Source organism: Microtus oregoni, unplaced genomic scaffold (genome assembly GCF_018167655.1).
Source record: "Microtus oregoni isolate MIOR12 unplaced genomic scaffold, Mior012 000045F_ref0000178, whole genome shotgun sequence".
In the NCBI taxonomy this organism is placed as follows: domain Eukaryota; kingdom Metazoa; phylum Chordata; class Mammalia; order Rodentia; family Cricetidae; genus Microtus; species Microtus oregoni.
In genome coordinates, this window is record NW_024543219.1 from 9991830 (window position 1) to 10014731 (window position 22902).

A 22902-nucleotide genomic window follows, 5' to 3' on the forward strand; every position below is an offset into this window, starting at 1 on the left:
TGGGGCCCCTCAGTGTTGAAACAAACTGTGTTTTAGGGTTCCACAGAGCTTGCAGGTGAACAGGCACCACCTTGGATTTTCATTTTGGTAAAGAGTGTTGATGGAGGTCTCTCACATGCTAAGCCTCATTGGCAGTCCATTTGTTGGTGGGACCAACACTCTGCTTCAGCCATAGGCAATGCCAAGAAAGTTATATTACAGTTTATATACTGTTAATAAAATAAACAAGAATTTGCTTTATTCCTTTTCAGAGGGTGGGCTTTTAGCATGCAGTGGGAGCTTGATACATTGTCTGTGGGAACTCTGATGTTTCCTGTAAGGTACTACTACCATGGAATTGCTGCTTGGTCCCCATGTTTTTCCATGCTTCTCCTCCTAGAGATACAGTTCAGGGTGCATAGCTACTGCAGGGGGCTTTGCAATAGCTCTTACCATGGGAGGTGATAGCTACTAATGCTGAACTTCTTTGCATTGCCCATTAGTGAAGGACCAGAAGCTAGAACTGAGGGGCTTCTGCAGCTTCCTCAGAAGCACTTGAGGAGAGTACATACCTTGACCCCTCTCTGGAGCTTTGCCAACCTGTCAGTTTGAAATTCTTTGCAGGGGCCATTGTCCTTGGTCTGCTTGTGCTTTTGTTTTGTTTTAATTTTGCTATGCTGCAAAGGGCAGTCACCATAGACTTAGCTTTCTTGTGTCTGGAATTTTCATCTTCAATGGAATAAGGTCAACTCAAACCTTAGAGAAACTCTTTTCACTTCCATACAAGATGAGTATACTCACTTACAATTCTCCTACCACCACTAGTCCAGAGACAAAAGCAACAGCAGCAACACTGTGCTAATGCTTTAACACTTCAGCTTGTAATATTGATTCTGGTTAAGATGTCTTATAGTGCTCAAGATCATAGGTGTTTTGTACACCAATTTATTATAAGGAGTAACTTTTGATAAGTTTGTCTCTATTTGAAACATACAAAGAAGTCTCAATTAAGAGTTATCTATATTTGTTGTCTATAAATCAATATTCACTTTAAATTTTAGCCTCATTTGGGGACAAAGTATATGTAGTAAAAAAAATATTGGCCTTGGCATTTAATGCTCTTATATTTACAATTGATTATAACATAATTTGTTTCTCTACTTTATAGGTAGTCGAAGACTAAAAGACGAGGTCTCACTCAGGTAAGAAGGTCTGGATTTTAAAATACACTGAGCGTGTAGCGAATATAAAGTTTAGAAGCTGCCACCATGTTTTTCTCTGTGTAAGGCAGTTTCAGCTTCTTGATTACATGCTAATCAAAGCTGAATATTTATCTATGGAGAAGCATATAGTTTTAAATAACTGATTATTCCTCTGATACAGCATGAAATGCTATTAGGACTCCCTGTCTGTGGAGGTGATTCAGTGGGGAAAGTGCTGGCTGTGTATTTGGGAAAATGGGAGACGGATTCCCAGGGTCTATATGAGGCCTGTTGGTCTTGTGTGCTTCTAAAATTCTGGTGAGGTTATGATGAGATTGCATGTGGACAGAGAACATCCCCTGACATTTTCTGGATTGCTTGCCTGAGGTTTGCATTCATGAGTGAGAGACCCAGCTAGTAAACTAATGCTTAAGGTTAGGGTCAATTCCCAAGTCTATATTCCAATCACCACGCCTACACACTGGCATGTATTTATCTTAAATCACACATACATAGAAATACACAGCATATAACATATTTTGCACATATATGTAAAAGGATCCATTTTCAAGTCATTAATCTTTTTCACTAATTTGTTTGTTTGAGTTGTCTGTGGGAAGAGTGTGAATAATATGGCAAGGTTCAAAACTCTCCAAGGCTTTGCTAAAGATTACCTCAGAATGGCCTTATAGACATGCTTCTGTCCAGCAGGTTAATAGCTCCCTTAATGAGTTACCCAACTGTGGTGACTCACAAGGTAGGTGAAGTTAGAAAAACAAACTGGTTGATCCAGAGCTTACCAACCAGAAGCCCTGAAATTTGGAGCTCTTAGCTGTAGTTCGGATGGAGTAGAGCTGAGGGTACTGTATTGCTCTGCAGTGCCCTGTAAATACTCAAGACTTGTGCAGGAAGTACTGGCCATTGCATATAAAGAGGATCCTCATAGATCAAGGTGGTTTTGGTGCATGCTTTTAATCCTAGCACTCAGGAAAGCAGAGGCAGGCGGATCTGTGAGTTCAAGGTAAGCCTGGTTTACAAGAACCAGTTCCAGGACAGGCTTCAAAACTTCAGAGAAACTCTGTCTCAAAAAACCAATAAAAAAAATAAGAATTTTATCATGTACTTGCACACAGACTACCAATAAAGCAGCTTCAAATCACCAAAATATGGTGAATTCTGATATTGTTGGCAGCTTGATGTTTAGATGTTTAGATTTTTAGATGTTTGATGTTTAGATCAATATGTTGCTCCCAAAGCAATTTCTTGGGAGAGAGTGAGTGACTAAATGTAATGCCTAAAAAGTTTCTTGACAGAAAACAGGACAAGGTGATTTAGGTTTAGGGGAAGAAATGAAATAGGAGCATTAAGTACTTAGAGCTCAAAACAGTCAGTTACTTGCAACCATCAAAACAAAGTGTGTGGAAAAACCGCCATTCCCCTGTCTTGTGTGCTTGGATGTGTGTGTGTGTGTGTGTGTGTGTGTGTGTGTGTGTGTGTAGGTGTGTGTGTGTGTGTGTGTGTTTTAATCAAGAGATAAATTGTCTGTGTTCTTCTCCATGAGTAAAGGTGGAAAGGAGAGCAGTCATTAATCATCACCAACTGTTGAAGAATGAATTCAAAATTATTTGGCTCGGCCCCTTTGCCCATGCATTTAATCCCAGAATGTGGGAGGCAGGAGGCATAGATCTCTTTGATTTCAAGACAAACATGAAACATATAGTGTATTAAAAGTTAGCTGGAATACATAATGAGATCCTGTTTCAAAAAATGTTTTTGAACATATGTAATGTAAGATTTATTAGGGACTCAAAAATAAAGAATTTATAAACATGCTAAGTGTTTTTATATGGATAATTAATTGATGATCACTTTCAACAAATGTCACAGTGAAGGAACAATGACAAGAGAGCCAGAGCAGAGAAAGAAAAAGTGTGTCACCTTCAACAAAGGTAAGAATTACTCCATCTGTCCTACCTTCCCTGAAGAAGAAGGAATAAGGAAGAGTAAAGATTTTAGATCCCAAAAAGGAGTTAAGGAAAACAAGTATACATCAAGCACTTTCAAGTGTGAAGTATTTTTCTCAAAACATTGCTTATTTTACTTTAATGCTGATATCTGTACAGCCTTTGAATAAATGAGAAAACATCTTTACACAGCACATGTCTTCCATAGTCACATTGCAGCAAATAGGATTGTCAGAAATACAGATTCTCCTTGAGTTTGATGACAAATGCCTTGTATTTTGCACTGCATATCGCTAACACATCTCACTGCCACTAAAATGAAATTAAGCCACAAAAAACCTTAATCAATTATTTTCATTAACTAATTTCCTACCTTATGATGTTATTAAATCATCTGAGTTCTTAAATATCTGTGAAAGTTCTCAGTTTGGAAAGTTTTGGCATACTGTATAATTGTTTTCTTTAGAAATCTCCTACTTTAGGGTGGAAGTGTTTCTTTTACAGTGAATGCATTGATTTTAGGAAGACTTAACAATCCTTATATGTTTTCCTTTTCTTTCTTTTCCTTCTTCCTTTTTCTTGGTCCCTGCCTCCCCTCATTCCTTCCACCCATCCCTAAATCAATCCCTCCCTCCCTTTCTTTCTTTCTTTCTTTCTTTCTTTTCTCTGAAGTGCTAGAGGTTGAACATAAGGCTTTGGGAGCATTGTAGGCAAGCACCCTACCCATTATCTCTGCCTTCTGTCTTTGTTAAATAGAACATGGTAAGGGTGTATATCATTTCCATGCTGCAAAGCATGATTCAAGAATAAAAACTGAAACAAGGAGCTGGAGAGATGGCTCAGAGGTGAAGAGCACTGGCAGCTCTTCCAGAGGTCCTGAGTTCAATTCCCAGCAACCACATGGTGGCTCTCAATCATCTGTAATGAGATCTGGTGCCCTCTTCTGGCCTGCAGGAATATATGCAGACAAAACACTGTAGATATAATAAATCTTAAAAAAATTGAAACAAAAAGCAAAGTGAAGAGAATGACATCATTCTGTATTTCAAATAATTATCTGCTTCTCCGTTGAGTCTGGAGAGACTTTGTGGCAGTGGCAGGAGCACCACGTAGTATTTACTTTCACCAACTGACATCACAGTGGCTTTTATACCTAAGCTGCCAATGGCAACCACACTAAGTAGAGAATGCAAAACCCTCTTTTCTCAAGAGGTAAGATGAAGAGAGTCAATATTATTGTAATGGAGACAGCTTTGTGTCACTTTATTATGAAGTTTGCTGTTCATGGCATCTGTGGTGGTGAGAACTGACTGAGGCCTACTGCATAATAAGCATAGGCTTTCCTACTGAGCTGCAATCCCAGTCCACTAGTTGGTGGCTCAAATGGCTGTCCCGAGACATGGGGGAATGCTGAAAAGGCACACTAAGTTTCCTTGACTTTAAACAAGACAAAAATGAATGATTTCATTTCTTTTTTTGGTTTATTTATGTTTATTTTAGGGTTTTTTTTGAGTCAGGGTTTTTCTGTATGTATATTTGGAGCCTACCCTTTAATGTATTCTCTACACAAGCTTGCCTTGAACTCCCATAGAGCCTCCTGCCTCTGTTTCCAAGCACTGGGATTAAAGGAGTAAGCCACCACTGCCAGCCTCCAATGTTTCATTTCTAAAAGCAAATTGCAAGTGAACAGTGAAGGATTGAGTGAGTTTATTGTTTACACATGTGAACTTGTACAATGATCCTATGTCAGAAGGAAGCCCATGGAATTTGTGCTCCAGTCTCACAGCTGCTTCTCTGATGCTCTTGCACTTGAGGTCGAGCTTGGGGTTATTAATCCCAAGGGAGAGATCTTTCCAGTAATTCATTTCAGGGGAGATGATGCCTGCTATCATGAGCATCCTTTAAGCTGCATATAAGTCTGGAACACAGATGGAACTAAGGATATTCATTCCCCAAAGGGGATGAGGAGAGAAAGCTTGATGCCTGCCCTCCCTTGAGCTGTTATGTAAAGGTCCCTGTCCCTCTTCTCTTTCTTTCTGTCAGGTTTTATCCTGATACAAAGGACAGAAACAATACATATAGTCCCAGTGGTAGGAATTTGCCTGATAAAATGAACAATTTTAACTAAAAGGCTCAACAAGGTTCTTCGTTTCCTTGAAGAACAAAAATATGTATAGGCCCATGGACCCTGTTTTCCATTTTGAATCTGTTGTTTTGTTTGTGAGACACAGTTTTATTGTTATATAGTTCTGGCTCTCTTGGGAATCACAGGGTGATTGTTTATTTTTAGGTATTGTGCTTGATAAATTTAAGTCTTGTTTGATTTGAAATAAACAAAATGGATTAATTCTACATGAATAAATTTCCTAAAAAGAGTATTTACTCTAGAATAGTCTAGATTAGTCTCAAAAAATGGATACTATGTATCTAATCATTTTATATGTTATATTTCTCTAGCATTGTAACAAATTCATTTTGATTTTTTTAGAAGTACATTACAATACCAATAAGAAGCCTTTTTGCAGGTAAGGTCTAAGAATACAATAATACTAAGGAAATTCCAAGATAACAAGCCAATTATTGATTGTATTCTCAGATAGATACTGATTTATACACTCAATTTTTGCTTTGTCTTACACTCGCCATAGTATTATCAATGTATTTTAGCCAGAAATATTGTTGTTTTTAGATCGTAGACATGAGTTGTATACTCAACCATCATATCCCAAGTACCAATTCTGCGTTTTGGAAAATGAGCCTACTGATGAAAACCACACTCACTATGTCCATCTGACATTTAGTGCCTTTTCAATTTTTTTCTGAAATCAGCTAGTGAACTAGATCTTCATCGCATTTGTCAATCTGAGAGCTGACAGGACTTGGGATCATTCTGCATTATCACACAGTATTACAAGAAGCCAACAAATTACTTTCTTCCTTTGACACCATCTCCACATGCAGAGGCCCTTTTGTTCTGCGTAGGACCCTTTTATAGATGGTGGAAGATCCCATGCCTTCCTTCTACCACAGTGCTCCATCCATCACTTTTCCATTCCTTTGAGCTGTTTTCTACAGAAATTAAGTCTCTGAATCTCAGTAGATTATCTGGATGTGGAGAGCCAAACTGTGGCATGTTTACTCTTTATGTGTCTATAAAAGGGGCTTTGTCTTCCCCATCAGTAGGACATGAACATAGAGTAAAAGGCCCCTTCTGTCAGTGATCTGCTATCTCAGACACTGATTTGGCAGAAAATTAAAGGTGGTATGTCAAGCTAGTTCTGTGCTCATCTTAATTGATTACTTCCATAATAGAGGACAATTGTGTTATCATTTGTTGGAAGATGTATCATAAAGCATTTGATACACATTAGTAAATTGCTTATTTCTTATTATTTATTAATAAATTACTCCAAGTTAAAAGGTCCAAAGTACAGATTCATAAATTAAAGTAGCTACAACTGTTCAAAGACACACCTTGTAAAAACCATGTTCTCTTCTACTAGGAATTCTAAACTGTCTCAAGCTAATAACCTGAAATTATCCACTGAGTTTTATTGTTGTTTGTTCATATTTTTATCTCATTAAGTTAATAGCAATGCTCATTTGGCATAGGAACAGGCCGATTGTGGTTTCAAGATTCACTCATGAATGGACTACTAAGGGACAGCTTGAGCATATCCTAGGCCATGGTATCTTGTCAGAGTGCTAGCAGAAGCAGGAATCTATTCTATGGTCCACAAACAAACCTTGTGAGAGATAGCATCACATGCATTGAGAGCCCACAAAGTAACCTGAGAGAGAGGGGTTCTGTGATGCTCTAGGAGCAGATGATGACATGACAAGTGGAATCGGGGTACTAATTACATTGAGCACAAGAGTGACCATCAGTTACTACAATTTTAAAAAAATGTGCTGGAAAGAAACTACTGTCTTTGGTGTTCTCTCTCTATCTCTTTCTGTCTTTCTCTCTTTGTCTCTCTTTCTCTCTCTCTCTCTATCTCTGTCTGTCTTTCTCTCTTTCTCTCCCTCGTGTGTTTCTATGATTTCGGTGGACTAATTTCTGTGGACTAAATCTTTCCTTTCTTTCACATGGGAAAATTTTTTAAAAAGTGTCACCAAACCTAATCAACTGATTGAAGGACAAGTTAATGCTTGACTGTAAATCTCTAATGTATGTTAGGAAATCAGACAGCAAATAATCAAAGCATTTGGTAAATGTTCTTGTATGAATATTAAAATATTACATTTTAAAATATGCAACAGCGGCATACGACCACCTGGAGAGCTGAAACCAATACTTAAGAAGTCTCTTCAGATCAGTGGAGGTAAGAGTAATCATGAATACTTTGCTGCTACTTCCCTAGTTTAAATAGCAACTTAATTCATTCAAAAAAGGAACAAAGTAAATAAGATATAAACGTAATTTCATTTTTTAAAATTTGGTTCCTAATGTTCTTCACATTCAAAATTATTTCAGAAATGATTTTCTGAGAAATTTCAGTATCAAACTATATTATCTGAACCATGTTTATTTATTTAACCTGAGCCTCTGATGCACACAGTATCTTTGTATAAATAAAAGGACCTCTAACTAGTCCACAGTATGTGTCCTATAGAATTATGTGACAGCAATTTTGCTTGTTATAAAATGAATTTTTCTTTCATTTTTCTGATAAATATATTACATTTATGCTACATATATATTAGTGTCAATGAAAGGTGATCATGTAAAAAACAGAAATACAGTATTCAATTACTTTCATTAAGGATTTTGAGAACTAAATTAGCTACATTTTTTATGGGTTTTGTTTCTTTCTATAATTTCTCTACTTAGACATATTAGAAAATTCACATATGGTTTTATGTTTATCTTTAATTATCTGCTATTTAATCTGACTATTTCTTGGCATAAGAAATAATAGGCTTGGTCAACTTTTTAAAAAAAATGGACTTTGAATCCTGTAGGCAGTGCTGCGGATTGAACATTGCCATTCTAAGCATTCTAGACTAGCGCTCGCCCTAATGGCTATACCACCAGCACCGTTTTTCCTTTGGTTTTATTAGTGTAGGATATGGTGATACTTGGTTTATATGCTGGTAGACATATACCACAATTTACCACAGTAGGAGGAAGGCTGAGAAAAGAGCATCATTCTGCAGGAGACAGCACTGACTGGTCCACTGAGTCTGGATAAAATTCTAAGAGTGGGAGGAACACTACAGAGTTTGGGTTCTCCGCTGTCACCACAGTGTCTTTCACACCTGCCTTACCTATAGAGAGCACAGAATCAAGTGAATAGTAGTACGTAGAGTGTAGAGTGTCTGAAAGACTTTATTGAAAAGAGTCAGCATTATTGTAATGTGGGTGACTGTCCTTTACATTATTTCCACACTAAATTTCCTTTGTGGTGACGATGGTTGATGGAGGTCTCTCACATGCTAAGCCTCATTGGCAGTCCATTTGTTGGTGGGACAAATGCTCTGCCTCAGCCATAGGGAATGCCAAGGAGGTTATACTGCAGTTTCCATACTATGAATGAAATAAGCAAAAATTTGCTTATTCCTTTGTAGAGGGCAGGCTGTTAGCATGCAGTGAAAGCTGCTCACTTGAAGCTATGTATGTGTGGACAAAAACGTTTCCTGTGAGGTACTACTCCCATGGAATTGCTGCTTTTTCCCCAAGTTTCTTCCTTGCTTCTCGCCCTGGAGATACAGTTCAGGGTCATAACTACTGCAAGGGGCTTTCCCATAGCTCTAGTACCATGGGAGGTGATAGCAGCTAGTGCTGAGGTTCTTTGCACTGCCTGTTAGCGAGGGATCAGAAGTTAGAACTGAGGGGCTTCTGCAGCTTCCTCAGAAGCACTTGAAGAGAGTACACACAATGCCCCCCCCCTGTCTCTCTCTCTCTCTCTCTCTCTCTCTCTCTCTCTCTCTCTCTCTCTCTCTCTCTGTAGCTTTGCCACCCTGGCATCTGGAAATTCTTTGCCCTTGGTCTACCTGTGTTTCTTAACTTTTGCTATGCTGCAAAGAGCAGTCCTCAAAGACTTAGCTTCCCTGTGTCTGGAATTTTCATCTTCAATGAAATAAGTTCAGCTTAATCTTTAGAGAGGCTCTTTTCACTTCCATGCAAGATGAGTACGCTCACTTGCAATTCTCCTAACACCACTAGTCCAGAGACAAATCCAGCAGCAGCAACACTGTGCTACCAATTAACACTTCAGCTTGTGATATTGATTCTGGTTAAGATGTCAGTTTTTCTGTTTGATAATGCTCATGATCATAGGTTATTTTGTATACCAATTTATTATTAGTATCGACCTTTGATAAAATTGTCTCTGTATTTTAAACATACAAAGAAGTGTAAATTAAGAGTTATCCTTGTTTTTATTGTCCATAAATCAGTATTCACCTTGAAGGCTACACAGATTCAAAGTATATGTAGTAACGAAGCATTGGCCTTGGCATTCAATGCTGTTTTTTCTACAGTTGCTTATAACATATTTTGCCTTTCGACTCTGTAGATAATGGAAGAAATCAAGACCAAATCCCACTCAGGTAAGAATGTCTGGATTTTAAATACAATATGTAGAGAATATAAAGTTCAGAAGCTGGCACCAAGTTTTCCTCTGTGTAAGACAATTTTAACTTCTTGATTATTCGCTAATGAAAGCTGAATTATGCCTCAGATACAGCGTGCAATGCTGTTAGGACTCCCTGTCTGTGGCAGTGATTCAGCAGATAAAATGCTGGCTGTGCATATGGGAGAATGGGAGATGGATGCCCAGGGTCCACATGAGGCCTGTTGGTCTTGTGCGCTTCTAAAATCCTGGTGAGCTTTGGTGAGATTGCAGGTGGAGACAGAGCATACTCTCACATTTTCTGGATGTCTTGCCTGGATTGCTAGCCTGGGGCTTGCATTCATGAATGAGATTCAGCCATATAACTAAGGCTGAGGGTGAGGGTCGACACCAAAGTCTGTACTCCAATCACCACACCTATACACTGGCACATATTTATCTGAAATCATACATACTTACAAATACACTGCACATAACATGCAGTTACATATATGTAAAAATATTAGTTTTCAGGCTGTTAATCCTGTTTACTAGTATGTTGGGGACAAGGTGTCTGCTGGGAAGAGTGTGGGCAAAACTCTCCCAAACTTTGCTGAGAAAATCACCTCAGAATGGCCTTATAGAAATGCTTCTGTTCAGCAGGTTTATTTCCCTCTTAATGAGTTCCACCTCTGTGGTGAATCCCTAGGTAGGTGGAAGTTAGAAAAAGAAAGTGTTTGTTCCAGAGTTTGTTAATCAGAAACCCTGAAATTAGGAACTTTTAGCTGTAGATCAGATGAATCAAAGCTGAGGGGACAGTGTTGCTCCCTAGTGTCCTATAAAATGACTCAGAAATACCCTTAAGTATAAAGAGTTTCAACATATGCATGTGGACACACTATCAAATCTTCAAGGCACCAAAATATGATGACTTCTGAGACTGATGGCAACTTAATGCTTAGACATAGAGTCCATTTCATGTTTTCCCAGAGCAACTCTTTGAAGAGAGTGCTATGAAATGAAATGCCTATTTTTTTTTTACAAAAAACAGGCCATGGTACATTAGGTTTAGGGGAACAAATGAAATAGGAGCATTAAGTGCTCAAAACAATCAGTTACTGCAACCATCATAACAAGTGTGTGCAAAACTCACCATTTCCCCCTCTTATGTGATTGTGTGTGTGTGTGTGTGTGTGTGTTGCATGTGTGCATGTGTCTGTGCCTGTTGCATGCTTTGCATATTTTTTTGTGCAGACATGAGGGAAAGAGGAGGATATTGGTGTCTTGCATCATTCTCTAACTTATCCACTTGACATAAGATCTCTGACTGACCCTGGAGCTGGTCTGGCAGCCAACAAGCCCAATTGGTAGCCTGTTCCACCCACAGTACTGGGGTACATGTGCATGTGTCCATGCCCAGTTTTTTATGTGGATGCTGAGGATTCAAACTCAGGTTGATCTGTGTTGGCAGCAAACATTCTTATTGACTGAGCCATCTCCCAAACCAATGACTTTTAAAATTTTTATTTTTAAATAAAACTATGAGTGAATCTTCACTGAATGTTACATAGATTGAGACAAGTTGAAACTGCCAAAGTAAAAACTTTTTAAAATGGGGGTCAACGTTGAATTACATAAATGCAAAAATGTCACTTAGTGCACAGATCTTTCAAGAGAGATGCTCTAAGGACCAAACTCACCCCTCACTGCATGTTTTTATTCTAAAGGCTCTCTGAAAACCCTCATGTTACAACAGAGGACACGGCCACCACCTCTGCTATTAAGGTAAAATTCTCCTTTGTGAAATTTGTTTCCTTATGAATTTTGTTAAAATGCAGCAGTACTCTACCTATCACAGTTTTATATGGAAATTTGGTCAGAGAAAAGTGAACCATCCGTTCTATAAATTCCAGTGAGCAGTAAGTCCTTGCAGATAGCGGTGGCCCAATAGGAGAATGAACTGGAAACACAGGGAGTGGAAGATTGTGGAATTCTAAGGAGGTTAAGGAACTGTAATGGAGAGTTGAAAGTAGCAAAGGGTCAAAAGTATTTCCAAGAGGTCAATAAATTCATTATTCTGCCATCCGATAAAATATTGAAATCAATTTCTGCATAGAATGAATTTCATGAGATTTCCAGAAATTGAGTGGAGATGTTCATTTGTAATAAAAGATAACAAATATTAGATGCCGAGTTTGCCACATCTTTATGAATACAAATATAGATATGTATGAATATATTAGAAGATGCCTGGTGCTTGATCAAGGATGGTTTGCAGAAATAGATACACATTAGACTGATTTTGAAAACAACTGTGGTGATACATCTGAATACATTTTAGAGGGTCCGGTTATTGTAGTGGTCCAGGCATCACCCAGGTGCCTTTTCTCTCAGCATAATTGCAGGTAGATTTTCTCTTCCCTTGGATATTCCTATTTCAGGATCACAGATAAAAGCATCTCCTCTGTTTGTCTCTTTTCTTCTGTGTTTACATTAGCAAGAAACTTTGGAAATTTAGCTATTTGTAATCTGTTCAACCAAGTTTTCATTATGAAGAGATTACAGTCTGTTTTCTATTTGATTCCACTAGGAGGATATTGACAACTCTTCCTCCAGGTACACGGTAAGTATTTTTCCCCAATTAGCCAGCAATTGTAGAAGTGAAGATTCAATTACCATATAGTAACACTTTGGTTTCTGGATATTTGCTCTGTATTTGACAATAATATACACTCTGATTCTTTGTATCATGTTCACCTATTTAACATATCTTAGGGTTATACTTAGCATTTATGTGTTCATATTAAAGTGACCTCATCACTGTGAGCTGCTGGAGGTTAGGAATCCTGTTTGTAACCTGGAGCCTTAGAGTAAGTGTTGTGTGAATCAGAAGTTGAATATTAATGACTTTTGAATGGGACTCAGCAGAAAAAAATGGGTTTCTATAAAGCAGTTTCACAGATACTATGATATGGAGGACACAAGTAAGTGAGAGTATATTTATAAGTTGAAAATAATATACATTTTGCCTCCCAAACATAGAAGAGAAACACTGATGAAAGGGGGGCTATTAAAAGTAATAATCATCTCAAATAAGATTCAGAAAGTTTAAAATATAGTGAGTTAAGTTTAGTCTCAATCACAGGGAAAGGCCAAATTTCTCAATTCATGATTTTCTCAATCTAGCTAGTAAGGAATAAAGTAGTTTTGATATTGTGCACCCCAAATCAAGAGTTCATTTCCTAATCAAACTAGGAAAATTGATCCTCTGTCTTTTCATTGCAGATAATAGAGAAACAACTTTTGTATTCCAAGAAGATCGCTGCAATGAAGAAGCGGGACCAAGCAGGTCTTAGCAAATCAAAATCAATGATAGACCTAAGTACTCTCGGAGAGGCACTGCCTGAGTTCTCTAAAAAGAAATCATGCTTGATGGTAATTCCTATTAATTTAAAAAGTAACATATTTGCCTGTGAGGAGAATGTTCACTTTGTGTTTCTAAGTCTGTATAGTTGCAAATCATGTCAGAGAAGACAAAGCCTTGAACATATCTTTCACCTCCATCGTACTCTCATTCCTATGAATACCCATGCTAGCCTGTCCCCTTCTAAGACAGTAGTTCTCAATATTCCTTATGCTGTGAACATTCAACATTATTTCTCATGTGGTGATCCTAACAGTAAAATGATTTTTGCTGCTCCTTCATAACTGTAATTTTGCTAATGTGATGAATCATAATGCTGATATCTGTGTTTCCACATGGCCTTAGATTATCTCTGTAAAAAGGTCCTATGATCCCCAAATGGGTTCACAGGTTGAGAATCCCTGTTCTAAGGTGTAAGTGAAAGCAAATTAGACTATGGAAACAAAAATCAGAAAGTGAGTAACTTTTATCACAGTTGTGGAGGACTCATGAAATACAGAGAATAAAAAATAAAGACTCCTGGAGTCATAACTGTCAACGTGAGTGCACATAACATACATACAATGTTTTAAACTGATTTATTTTATGTGTATAAATATTTTGCATGCATTCTCTCCATTCACCTTGTGTGTGTGCTGCCCAAAGACACCCAAGACAGCATTCGATCTCCTGGAATTGGTGTTCCAGATGGTTGTCAGCATATGTGTGGGTGCTCGAATCTAGTCCAGGTCTCTGCAAGAGGAATAAGTGTCATAAACTACTGAGCTATCTTTCCAGTCCCCAGAATGAATCTGTTTGGTACACAAATAGAGTATATCATCAGTGGAAATGAGTAGTCAGTCTCAGGATGTTTACCAAACTGCTAGCCCTAGGCCACTTTGACACATTGAAATCCAGAGAACACAGAGGCAGCACAAAGAGCAATAGGAGGCTGGGCATGTTGGTGCACACCTTTAATCCCTGTAATCATGAAGCAGAGGCTGACTGTTCTCTGTCAGTTCAAGGACACCCTGGTCTCTATTTATTTGAAGGATGGGGGGAGGCAAGGAACATGTGCACCAAGCAGAAGTGTGGAGGTCAAAGGATAATGTATATAGGAGTAAGTTTTCTCATTTCAGGCTCAGGTATCAAATTCAAGTTGTCAGTCATGCTGGCAAGTGCCTTCATCCATTTAGCCATCACACTGGCTCTCTGATTTACACTTGGACTGAAATTTTGTAGCACTCACACACACCACCAGCACCACCCGCACCACCACCACCACCACCAAACAAGAGAAAAAGATTGACAGAGAGAGAAGGGATATCATGTGTTTGAATACTTTGTTACAATTTAGGAGATTGGTTAACCTTTGGGATGGGATTTGGTCTGGTTAGCAGAAGGTTGTCTGTGGTGGGTCTTAATGGTTATCACTACTTCTGGAATCAGTTCTGAGTTGTCTCCTTCCCTGTCTATCAGCATGTGAGAAGCAATAGACCATTGCCACAGACAAAGCTTCCCTGTTGGCTTTACCTACTTCAACTGCTGCAGGGAACGTCAGTCAGTTAGAGCAGGGAAGGCAAACAGTAGTTCCCTGTAGCCATGAGCCTTTCTCCCTTGCTTAAATAATCTCTGTCAGATATTTTTTGTCACAGCAACTATAAAGGTAATAGCCTTCTTTGTTTTTTATTTATTTATTTTACTTTTTCTTTTATTCTTTAAGACAATTTTTTTATTTTACATACCAATCCCAATTCCCTCTCCCTCCCTTGTGCCTGCTCTCCCAACTCCCCACCACCCCACTCCACACTACCCCACTCCCCATTCATTCCTCATAGAGGATGAGGTCTCCCATGGGGAGTCAACAAAGTCTGTCAGATCCCTTGAGGCAGGACTAAGGCTATCCTCCCTGTATCTAGGATGAGCAAAGTATCCCTCCATAGGGAATGGGTTCCAAAAAGCTAGTTCACACACTAGGGGTAAATAAATACTGGACCCACTGCCGGTGGACCCACAAAACTGACCAAACCATATGACTGTCACCCACATTCAGAGGGCCTAGTTTGGTCCTGTGCCAGTTCCCTAGTTGTCAGTCAGGAGCCAGTGAGCTCCCACAACCTTGGGTCAGTTGTTTCTGCAGGGTTTTGTTTTTCTATAATCGACCTCATATTTGATCACAAAGCAAATCTCAACAGATTAAAAAAAGTAGAAATAACCCTGTGTCTTATTAGATCACCGATGGGTTAAAGTTAGAATTCAACAACACTAATTGCAAAAATTCTACATACTCATAGAAACTGAACAATTCTCAACAGAATTATCCCTGGATCAAGGAAAAATAAAGGAAGCCTTCCTAGAATTTAATGAAAATGAAGGTGATGGAGGAAGGTCATTGGCTAATAAAGGCACTGCCCTGGCCCATTTTATTGGTTAGGACATAGGTAGGTGGAGTAAACAGATCAAAATGCTGGGAGGAAGAGGAAGTGAGGTCGGAGACTCGACCGCTTTCCTCGCGGGAGCAGACGCCTGAGAGAGACGCCATGCCCTGCTCCCGGGATGAAGCTCGGACCCAGGATGAACTAGGCTAGAATCTCCCCGGTAAGCGCACCTTGGGGTGCTACACACAGATGATTAGGAATGGGCTAAATTAATATGTGAGAATTAGCCTAGAAGAGAATGGGCCAAGCAGTGATTAAAAGAATACAGTTTGTGTGTTGTTATTTCGGAGCATAAGCTAGCCATGTGGGCGGCCGGGTGTGGGGGACGCAGCCCTGCCGCCCCATATTACTACAGTTGGCGCCCAGACATGTGGACAGCCGAAACCCACTTAAAAAACCTGAGAAGGCTTAAAAATAAGGGAGAGAGAGTTTAACACAGATTTTTGCTATTTGTTGGTGGCGTGCTGTTGAGAGATTTCCTGATTCGGCAACAGTAGCAGAAAAAACACTGTGTCATTTTAAAGCGCGGCTTCCTGGGACTGTGCTGCCATTGCGATCTCTGTCTGGCTCCTGCGGGAGACAGAGCTTTTGAATAGAGCATTTGGAATAAAGTGCTACAATTAGTTTGATGGCAACTAGACTCGCTGTGTTCTTGGGTCTGCTCGCTTGCCAGAGGCAAGCAAGCGCCTCATCTAAGAGAGGCTTCCTGACTCAGCTTTAGCTGCAAAGCCTGCAGCTCATTAAGAGGTCCTGCCACGAAACACTTAAATGGTGTTGACGAAAAGCTGAACGCATGCTTTTCGATTTTCAGCCATAGCAGGAAAAAAGCTGTGCCGTTTAAAAATGCCAGCTTTCTGGGCTGTCCTCCCAGGACAAACTCTGACTCTTTTACGCAGGCGGTTTGTGCGGTTTGCAAGCAAAGGCTGCTGAAGCTCGCTTGCTGGCTACAGCCAGTACCTCAGTCATGAGGCTGGAAAGCTAAGAAATGGGCTGGATCCAGCCGACAGAGCCACGCCTTTAATCCTACCCATATTGCTCAGTAATTTAAAGACCCGTGTGGTCGGAAAAAGAGAGATATACAGTAAAGAGAGATTCAAAGACAAAGAAAATTTCTAAATGGTTTGAAGTGTGTTAAAAATATATGCAGACTAAAATTTAAAGTTCTTAAAGTAACAAAAAAAAAAAAAGGAAGAGTTGTTGTGTGTGGTAGCACACGCCTTTAATCCCAGTGCCTAGAAGGCAGAGGCAAACAGATCTCTGTGAGTTCAAGGTGTAGTAGTGTACACCTTTAATCCCAAATGCCTGGGAGGCAGAAACAGGTGGATCTCTGAGATTTCAAAGACAGCCTGGTCTACAGAGTTACTTCAGGTCAAAGATACAGAGAACCTGTCTCAAAAAGCAAAAAGTTAAAAGTAAAAATAAACGAAATAGAGGTTAAAACAAAGCTGCACAAAGATGGAAAATACACAGAGAATCTTGATACTGTATGCTATTATGCTCTCTTTGAATTGTTTGAATGCTGAGGAAGGAGCAACAGCTGTTAAAAGATATTTATTTATAAATACTGCTGAACTAATCCAACATAGATATTATGAATTTGGATCTAAGGATATGATACTTTGGAAAGGAGTTTCTTATTTTGTTTTCACAGAGGATGAGACGCTGTTCATTTCTTCTATTCCGATTTGGTATGATGGACCACGCCCCCCTGAAGGGTTGCAGTGAACATCTTCAGAAAATTGCTTCGCTCAACTGCCAACTGAGATGAAACTAGCACACAGGGTTATACCATGAAAGACCTAATTAACGACGCCCCCATTCAGCAGGAAGCAGTTTGGAGAGAAAAAACTGCGCCCATGTTCCCAAATATGGTTTATAAACGTCCTTTTACATTTAAAGGGGGATATGATATAGGTATGAATAATTTGCATTAGTATAGATTTTGCTTTATTGATAGAGATTTACGGTCAATTTTGCTATATTTATAAGTGTTTCTGATTTTGATTAAGGTATTGTGATTGTGTAGTTCATTTAAATATGTACTGTATAATTAAGAAATATAGGTTGTTAATGGATAATCATCGATAATAGTAAAGCTTGTAGTCATGTTAGTTAGATTTTCTAGATATATAGAGATATATTTTAGATAGACATTCTTCATGTCTTTCAAAGATTACAGAATAGGACATTTAATGTTTTAATAACTGAGGACTTTTCATGACAATGAGACACTCTGCTCCTGGCAGCACCAATCTATTTCAAGAGGAAGATGGGCATCGAAGAGGCACCTTATGGAGTTTGATAGCCATTTGGGCAAGAAACTGCTCTTGCCTGGACTATTGCGTAAACTGGACACAGAGAACCCGCAGAGAGAGGACTACTGAACTTGCCTAAGGTGAGATGATCTTTCGGGGTTCCTGATTCATTTTGAAAGAGTCTGCGAGACATTCTGCAGGACACAACAGATAGTGACTGAACTGACTTTGAATTTTCCTGCTTTATGGAAATGTCTGCTGGATACCATGGGCCTGAAGGCTGAAGATGGATGCCCCAATGGTACAAAAGAACTTTGGGTGACTGTCCAGGCAGCGAGATGTCTTTGTCATTTCTAGAGTTTGAAGTTTCTTAGTTCTTGTTTACTTAGGTAATATATCTTTCTGGAGTCTTTGATGGAGTTAAGAATAGTTAGTTATAGTTTTCCTTAGTTATGATAAAGATTATTGTAACTTTTACTTGATAACTGTTTTGTTATATGTAATTTTGCTATGTTAAAGCCTTTTTTTTTTTTTGTTTAAACCGAAAAAGGGGAAATGATGGAGGAAGGTCATTGGCTAATAAAGGCACTGCCCTGGCCCATTTTATTGGTTAGGACATAGGTAGGTGGAGTAAACAGATCAAAATGCTGGGAGGAAGAGGAAGTGAGGTCGGAGACTCGACCGCTTTCCTCGCGGGAGCAGACGCCTGAGAGAGACGCCATGCCCTGCTCCCGGGATGAAGCTCGGACCCAGGATGAACTAGGCTAGAATCTCCCCGGTAAGCGCACCTTGGGGTGCTACACACAGATGATTAGGAATGGGCTAAATTAATATGTGAGAATTAGCCTAGAAGAGAATGGGCCAAGCAGTGATTAAAAGAATACAGTTTGTGTGTTGTTATTTCGGAGCATAAGCTAGCCATGTGGGCGGCCGGGTGTGGGGGACGCAGCCCTGCCGCCCCATATTACTACATGAAGGCATGACATACCCAATTCTTTGGGATACGTTGAAAGCAGTACTAACAGGAAAATTCATAGCACTAAGTACCTACATAAAGAACCTGGAGAAATCTCACCCTAGCATCTTAACAGCACACCTGAAAGCTCTAGAACAAAAAAGGGAGTCTCACCCAGGAGGAGTAGATACCAGGAAATTATCAATTTGAGGACTAAAATCAATAAAATAGAAACAAAGTAAGTGAAACAAAGAGTCAATGTGACAAAGAAATGGGTTTTTGAGAAAATCAGCAAGATAGACAAACCCTTATTCAAACTAATCAAAAGAAAGAGCGACAAAATCCATATTAACAAAATCGGAAATGAAAAGGGGGACATAACATCAGACACTGAGGAAATCCAGAGAATTATCTGGTCATATTTCAAAAATATGTATTTGAGAAAAGTGGAAAATGTAAAGGAAATGGACAATTTTCTTTTGTGTTTTAAACCGCCAGAAGGTATAAACAAGCAGAAGAGCTCGCTCTGTTTGTATACCCTACTTAACCAATTGCCAGTTTCCATTACAAATGGCTAACAACTAGCTAGTTACCTTGAACCATCTAAATTCAGCATTAGGAGAGACGGGAGCAGACTTGACATAATTATGACACTTAATAAAACCATTAGTAACTGTAGTTTTAATATTGTCAGAACCAAACTCAAAAGTTCTTTCTTTTAAGCTTAATCCAACTTAGTTTCTAAATTAATATTAGCTATTATGTATGATCAAAGTGAGTAATTGGTCAAGGGAGGTCTTAGCAGGGAGACAGATCTCAAGTGATTTTAATAAACAGACATTCAGTTGCTAGGCATCTTCCAAGATTTCAGTGAAAAATCATTAGCATATAAATTGACATGATTAATACAAATGCAAATTTTAGACTAATGTCGAAATTTTAGTTTGATACAGAAAGTAAATGGTAATGTGATGAGTGTGGCGGCCATGGAGTGTTCCCCTTGGCGTGAAGGGACCAACATCTTGGATATGCAAAGGATTAGAATACAAACCACAATATACAAACCACAATATCACTAATAGAAATGACATCTTAGCATATTCTTGAGGCAAATAAAGTGAAAGAGCAGTTGTTTCTATCCTTCAAAGATGCGATTGAAATAAAAAGAGGCATCACTTTTATGATGCTAGATTTGCATAAAATGATATTAACACATGAGTTTTCCTGAACCCATTACCTGGTGATTGCAGTGTAATGAGTATAAAATCACCACCTGATCTAGATAATGTCAGTTCCCCATGCTAACAGAATACTAAGCAGAAGTCTTCATGAAGAGCTACAGTCAGACACGCTGATAAGTGACACAGGCTTCAAAGACACAAAGATGATGCTTAGCTTAGGAGAAAGAAAAAAGCTCACATCACAATGAGTTTTTCTCCATCTTCATTCAGAACTGATAAAAACCAATCTCTACCTCTATCTGTTTTTCTCTCCTTTCTCTCTCTCTCTCGCACACACTTCTTTTCATTAAAAAGCTTGAACACACACATATGCCAACAGATCAGAGCCCTTATATTGCAACCCTATTGATAGGAGTTCCATCCCAGATAACACAACAAACAACAAGTGTCTCACATATGTAATCTCAACACTCCTAAATCCAGATTGGAGGCTGAAAGAGTAGACTAGAACTGAAATCTACAAACCAGCCAGACTGGAACACACAGAGGCACAGAAACATTGCAGACCCGGTCTCACCCAGTGAAAGTAGAGAGCTGCCTCCTGAAGGTTATCATCTGCCCTTCACACACACACACACACACACACACACACACACACACATGTGCGCGCACACATGTATGCATGCACGTATACACACATGCACTAGCATAGCACAAACAGGCATATTAATTCAAGCACACAAGCAAACACACACTCCAATAGTAATTTTTAGGATGATACAATATTGATTATTAAGATAATAAATGGTGTCTATATATTCATTGGCACTCCTGTTGTGTAACTAACATATAAGGAAAATATTTTCAGGGTCTTCTCGGTCATCTTCAGTGTTTCTAATTTCCATGTGACATGTGTCCTGGAAAACTATACTTGTACCATGTGGCCCTTTCATTCCCTTTTTATAACTGGCTTAAGCATATTTAGTTAATGATGAAGCAATGAGTGAAACATATGGTGTGTGAAAATGTGTCTAAGGCTCACAAATCTCTAGCTTTGATGTGCTCATGCTCATCATTCTCAAGGAAACCAATGAACTGAACATTTTCACATGATGCCCTTGAGCAGTTTGGACACACATGTAGTATGTGTACTTCCTCATCTGTTTTCCCTTACAAACAATGCTTCTCAAGCTATTTTGTTTACCATCTCCACGTTACATTGTTTGATCATGTTGGGTAAGCTTTGGAACGTTTGAGTTTTTCACATAAGTAGCACAAATCCTCCTCAAACCTGGTACATGAGTCTGTTCTCATTCAAGCCATCACAGAGATGCTGGAACAGGCCATCGCATTCATCAGCCATATATAAAAACAGTCATAGCTAAGGAGTAAGGATGGCATCTCCCAGAACCCTTCCTTCAGCTCCATAATTCCCATCCACTGTGGGTAGTGGCACACTTTATTCATGCATTTCAAAAGTCACCCTCACTATTCTGTTACCCCGGGAACCTAATGGGCAATTGTGAAAGCCATGGGGAAAGCAGTAGTGTGGTGCAGAAGAGCGAGGTTCTTTTTGTTTCCAAAGCCCCCAATTGTCACATTCTCTTAATCTGGATGGAATGTAAAATCCTTGTCATAAAGACAGGAGAGGACACATTGTGTCTTTTTTTCCCATCTTTCCATTATAGAGAGGTAGCAAAGAACAGTAGAAAAGAAGGCATAAAGCTGAATCCCCTTTTAAGATTCTCAAACTCTGGGCCTTTGACTAAACCAATGGAAGCAAAAGTTTCAGGATATCAGCGGTTATAGTGATAAAATTAGCCTGAGAAAACAAACATTTGGGGACTCTAAATCAAGACCCTGACATTAACAGATAAGTTCTAAAATGAACAAAAATAAGTGAAATTTTCAATGAAATCTAACATCTCAAAATTTCCTTAAAGGTTGAAACAAAGAAGGGAGAAGGTTTCCTTCCTCCACCTAATATGCATGACATCGTGCCCCAGCCTCCTGCCCATGCCGATGCCACATCAACTTCTCATGTTAGTGAAACAGGTGACAATCGTCAGTCATCCGAGGAAACTACTGTTAACACCACCAGCGTTAGTGAAAGAGGTGACAATCTTCAGTCTTCTGAGGAGACTACTGTTAACAACACCAGCGTGGATCACACACCTTCTCTACGTACTTATACTGGGCATGCAAGGGGGAGAACACATGCTGTCCCTGAGCTTGCTCCTGGTAGCCACACTGGTGACACCATGGACCCTGTGCAACATTCTGACCCTGTTCTTGATACCTGCTTAGAAGAGAACACAGTATCTTAGCTTCACTACTGACCAGAAATCTGCTCTTGTTTGTATCCCAGGTGACACGTTGGACCCTCAGAATGCTCATATGCGGGTTCTTGCTTCAAGTCCTACTCACCGGACCAGCTATGCAGCGAATACTCCCATCATGGTTTTTTCACTTTGGGCAGCAACCACATCCTTGCTCCTCCTAACATCGTCAATGTGGTTGCTGCAGTTGGTGGCTTTGACGATGCCGTGGATATGGAACCTAATTTAGAAATCCTGCACAGTTAAAGTTAAAGGAGCTTAACAAGGTAAGTTAGACCACACCAATGGCTTAAAATAGATAAATATTTCTGTGCGGGAAATCCAATTCTCTTTGGCTCTAATATGCATGATGATAAATAAATTTCATACTTTGTATAGGACTCTTTAGATATTAACTATAACTAGAAAAAATGATTATCTTTCCTAGTCATATTGAAAATGCATCACATAAAATTAACAAAATCAGTTTAGTCCAACCAAACTGATCAAGTAAAGTTGGTAAGCACACAGTTGCCTCCCATGCTGGAATGAGGAAATGATTTTCACTGTTAATGTGAAACTTGTATTTTCTGAATGGCTAAGCAGGGAAATGTAACTGTTAGATATTAGTTTTTATTTTTCTGTGTCCA

General features: G+C 39.1%; 1 protein-coding gene across 1 annotated transcript in view; it reads left to right on the forward strand.

Moving 5' to 3' along the window:
• Positions 1–22519, forward strand: part of LOC121434925 (putative ankyrin repeat domain-containing protein 26-like protein) — a 38244-nt gene extending 15725 nt beyond the window's left edge. Inside the window, exons 7-13 of the mRNA XM_041633909.1 lie at positions 7409–7470; positions 9667–9700; positions 11430–11487; positions 12293–12325; positions 12988–13137; positions 21878–22252; positions 22352–22519. Of these exons, the coding sequence (XP_041489843.1) occupies positions 7409–7470; positions 9667–9700; positions 11430–11487; positions 12293–12325; positions 12988–13137; positions 21878–22252; positions 22352–22519 (880 nt within the window). The remainder of the gene's footprint in view (positions 1–7408; positions 7471–9666; positions 9701–11429; positions 11488–12292; positions 12326–12987; positions 13138–21877; positions 22253–22351) is intronic.
• Positions 22520–22902: the final 383 nt, after the last annotated feature.